The sequence below is a fragment of the Cystoisospora suis genome (genome assembly GCF_002600585.1).
Source record: "Cystoisospora suis strain Wien I chromosome Unknown contig_3380, whole genome shotgun sequence".
Lineage (NCBI taxonomy): Eukaryota > Apicomplexa > Conoidasida > Eucoccidiorida > Sarcocystidae > Cystoisospora > Cystoisospora suis.
This window is the reverse complement of record NW_027156175.1, coordinates 1-4,390: the sequence shown is the minus strand read 5'-3', so window position 1 is coordinate 4,390 and position 4,390 is coordinate 1. Positions and strand designations below refer to the sequence as shown.

The window sequence follows — 4,390 nt, the reverse complement described above, 5'->3', positions numbered from 1 at the left end:
TCTATCTATCTATCTTTTCTCCTCTTGTTGTTTTCTCTTACTTTTCCTCTTTCTACTTCATTTGCTTTTGTCCCTGTTGGAGAGAGAAAGACAAGAAGATGAAGAAAAAGAGAACAGGAAGGGATTTCTTTTTCTCTTCTCCTTTGAAGCCCTCGACACAGTCCATTCATTTTTTGGTGCTTTCGTTTCTTCATTTCTTTCCTTCTCTCTCCCTTTGCTCTCCATCTCTGTTTGAAGTAGATCGATCTCTCATCTCTTCTTCATCCTCTTTCTTTCCTTCTCACTCTTTCTTTCCTTCTCACTCTTTCTTTCTTTCTCCAGATGCAGAGGAGAGACTTAGTACCGTTTTAGCAGAGAAAGACGCTCTAGTCAAACTGAAGGAAGAAGTTGAAAAGCAAGTCTCGACAATAGAGAAGAAACTGTAAGTTCACAAGAAGAAAAAGAAAGAGAACAAGGAGAGATTTCGATGAAGAGATAGTCATTCTTCTCAGAAAGGAAAGCCAGTCGTGTTTATCTTTTCTCTCTCCATTTTCTTCTCCGTATCTTCCTATCTCATTGTCATTATCTGCTGGTCCTTTTTTCTTGCTTTCTTCATGGAGAGAACGTAGGTTGACACGGCCGTGATAGGTGTTCTCTTCGAATGTTCAGGTGTATGTACACCCGAAAAAAAGAACACTAAGAGCGTTCCCGTCTCTCTTTCTTGCAACATAACAACATCATCTTTATCTTCATTCTTCTAGAATAATACTGTGCTTCTCTTCTAACGTTTTCATCTATCTATCTATCTATCTATCTTTAATCTATCCATCTATCTATCTTCATGCGGGTTTCTCTCACTTCTCTCTCTTTTTCTGTTTTTCTCTCGAGTGTTTAGTGTTGGCTTTAGATGTCTTGTCTTCCGTCTTTGTCTTCTTCTTGCCCCTTTTCCATTTTTTGTCTCCTCCTTTCGTTCTTTCTTTCCTTTCTTAGAGAAGTGAAGGAACTTGAAATTGCTCAGTTGCATGCGACCATCGAAGCAAAGGATTTCGAGATTTCTAATATGAGTGAAAAACTCAAAGATATAGAGTAAGCCAAAGTCACATCGCTCTCGGGTGTATGTACACCCCAGACTAGACTCCGAACAGTTGAAGGATCTTTCTTATCCGGTCTGTCCTTCTACGTAGATAGACGGCGGTGTGAAGTTTCCTCTTCTTTTTCTTCGAGTTCGTTTCTCAAGAGATGAAAGAAGAGATATTGGAAGCATGGATGTCTTCGTAACGTTCTTCATCTCTTTCTTCGTTTCTTTCTTATTCTTCTTCTCTCTTTCATTTCTCCTTTCTTCTCTTCTTTCGTCTCTTTATGTCAAGTCCATCAATTCAAGAGTTGTCCCAACTGAGGAGAGCTGTTTCTTCTTCTTACTTCTTCTTTTTCTTTTTTCTGCCCCATCGTTAACAATGAAGGTTAGGTAGGGCCTAGATGGTGTATGAAGTCGATGGATTGTCTTCTCTCTCCTCATCTGTCTCTTCAAGGGTCTTCTGCTTACTTTCTTTACATTTCTTTCTCTTTCTTCACTCTAACTCTTCTTCCTTCCATTCTTTCTTTCTTACGCACATAGTAAGGGGGGGGTATAAACGGGTACATACATACATACATACGTACGTAAATATGTATGTAACCGTTTATAAGGCGAGGTAGGCGGATGCGTTTTGTGAGAGAGACAGAAGAAGAAGAAGAGAAAGAAGAGGAGAGATTTTTGCAGAGTGCGAGGCCCAGAAGGGAGAAAGCACCAGATAAAACAACGAAGGCAAAGATTTCATGTGATCTCACGTCCGAGTATCAAGCGGAAAGATTTCTTTCTCTTTTCTTTCTTTCTTTCTTTCAGTAAGCATCAAGGCCGAGATATCGTAGGAGATTTAGAAGCTCTAGAGAGAGAGAAGAAAAAGTCGGGAGCAGAAAGCGCAGCGAAAATCGTTGAGGTAAGAGAAGAAGAAGTGGAAACCCTAGACAGACAAACAGACAGACAGAGAGAGAGAGAGAAAGAAAGAAAGAAGAAAGGGAGAAAGAGAAAAGTATCTATTAAGAGGGGTGAAGGAAAGATCTATAAGCGTTTACGCAAGTTTTCTTTCTTTCATCGATTCTGTCACTCCCCTTCTCTTCAGTCTTTCCTTCGGACCTGTACCTATCTATATGTGTCTGTCTGCCTGCCTATGTTTATCTATCTATCTATTTCTATCTATCTATCTATCCTAAATCTATCCATCTATCGATCTTTAATCTATCTATCTATCTCCATGAGTATTTATGGATACCTATCACTCTCTGTATGTCTCTCGTTTGGGTATCTAGCTAGATCTATCACTCTCTGTATAGCCCCCTTCTTTCCTGTCTCTCTCTATCAATAGAAGGTAGGCTAGGCTTCTGTTGTCTAGCGCGTTCTATTCAACTCTCGTGATCATGGCTCTATCTACGTTTCTTTCTTGCTCTCTCTCCTTTTCTTCGTCTCTTCTTCATTTCTTTATCGTAGATAAGTCTTTCTTTCTTACTCTGTTGATATCGAAGGAAAGAAGTCTGCATATACATTCTCGTTTTTCTTCACGGGAAGAGGTTCATTCTGTCTTCATCTCTTATCTTCTTTCCTTGTCAGTAGGGATATTCATCTATCTATCGGTACATACAGAAAGAGACAGAGAGAACGAGAGAGAGGGCTTTCATGTACGGACTTTCTTTCTTTCTTTCTTACCTGATGGTTGGTGTGCATGTGGTGAGTGTATGTACAGCTGACGAATGAGTTGGATGATTTGAAGAGAGTGAAGCAGAGACTTGAGAAGAATAATGCTGTCTATCTAGCTCAGATAGCTGTCCTACAGAAGGAGCTATCCACAGGTTTGAATGGGGGGGTGGACGCGCAGAAGTTTCAAGAGCTCGTCACAAAGACAGCTAAACAAGAAGAAGAAATCAAACAACTTCAAGAGGTATGCAAAAAAGAATGATACACAAAAAAGCGGAGAAAGACAAAGACGAAACGAGATAAACATGACAAGGGTCATGTAGAAACAGTATTAGTGATCGAGTCTTTTTTGCTTCTTTTGTTCTTCTTTCTATGTGTTGGTCTTTCAAGTCATGGAAGGACTCGTCTCTGCGGGTTAGATGTGAGTGAGGATAGACGGCTCTCTCTTTAATTTTCTTTCTTGTCTTCTTTCTTCATCTTTTTCGTAGACTTCTTGCGGCGCTTGAAGCTCTGTCATACGCCTATGGTTAGTTGTATGTCTACATGTCTACCTAGTGACTTATGCGTGTAAGATACACATGTGGCTTGATATCTTACCTATACATATATATATATATATACATACGGGGGCCTATGTATGTATACATGTATATGACTAGATCTCCATGTGTGAATTACTTCGTAGGAGTTTTAGACTATTACCTCTGTCTTCGTCTCGACTCCTAGATCTCTCGGTGACTCGACGTGTACATATAGATCTATCTATCTATATTTCTCTCCGTGTAGCTGCGTGTATGTGTGTGTCCTCCCTAAGAGTTTCTGTGGTGTATGTACACCTGTTGTTTGTATAGAAAACATGCAGTTCGTACACACCGAAGTAGAAAAATAGACTGACCCGGTAATTATAGTGGTGATCATTCTCTTTGTTTATTCTTTCTTTCCTTCGTCCGTCCTTTTCTTTCTTATCTTTCCTTTCTTTTCTTTCTTTCTCACTCTTTCTTTCTTTCTTATCGTTTTCTTTCTCTTTTGTTAGTCTAAAGATGAGATGGCGCGACAGATGATGGAAGCGCTAGCGAAACGAGCAGAGGGAGGAGGAACAACAGGAGGAGAAGATAAAGATGAAAATGCCGCAGCTGCACTTGTAAGAGGGATCCACGTCCCTAAGAAAGACACTTTTTATCTATCGTCTACCGTACTTGTCTATATCTTTAATCTATCTATCTATCCTAAATCTATCTATCCTAAGTCTATTTATCTATCTAGCTGTGAGTGAGTGTAGGCCCACTGGCACACGTGAGAAGAAAGAAGAAGAAGAGATAGATACGCATGGGAGTTGTTTTGGTGATGCGAGGAGGAAGGGGAGGTCAAAGAGACTCTTCAACTGGATGGAGGAGTAGCAAGAAGAATAATAAGAGTTTTAACAGCAGCAACTAGGGGTTTTTCTTCTTTCTTTTCAGATAGATAACGTTTCTCACCTAAACAAGTCAGTCCCTCATCATTCTTCATTCCTTATCCTTTCTTCAGTTTTTCTTCTTTCTCTATCTCTCTTTCTATCTTCAATCTCTTTTCTCTATCTTCAGTCAATCAATCCACCTCGTGAATTTGTCTATCTTGAATCTCTCTGTCTTTCCTTTCTTCTTCTCTATTCTCCTCTCGTTTTTGCGTGTGTATGTGCATGGCTAT

General features: G+C 39.8%; 1 protein-coding gene across 1 annotated transcript in view; it reads left to right on the top strand.

Annotated features, from left to right (window-relative positions):
* The window catches only part of CSUI_006639 (hook protein), a gene marked incomplete at its 3' end in the record, with an annotated part of 12,115 nt that extends 7,921 nt beyond the window's left edge, over window positions 1-4,194 (top strand). Inside the window, exons 6-11 of the mRNA XM_068066793.1 lie at window positions 322-421; window positions 970-1,065; window positions 1,862-1,955; window positions 2,757-2,951; window positions 3,741-3,848; window positions 4,165-4,194. Of these exons, the coding sequence (XP_067921230.1) occupies window positions 322-421; window positions 970-1,065; window positions 1,862-1,955; window positions 2,757-2,951; window positions 3,741-3,848; window positions 4,165-4,194 (623 nt within the window). The remainder of the gene's footprint in view (window positions 1-321; window positions 422-969; window positions 1,066-1,861; window positions 1,956-2,756; window positions 2,952-3,740; window positions 3,849-4,164) is intronic.
* Between the last annotated feature and the right edge of the window lie 196 nt (window positions 4,195-4,390).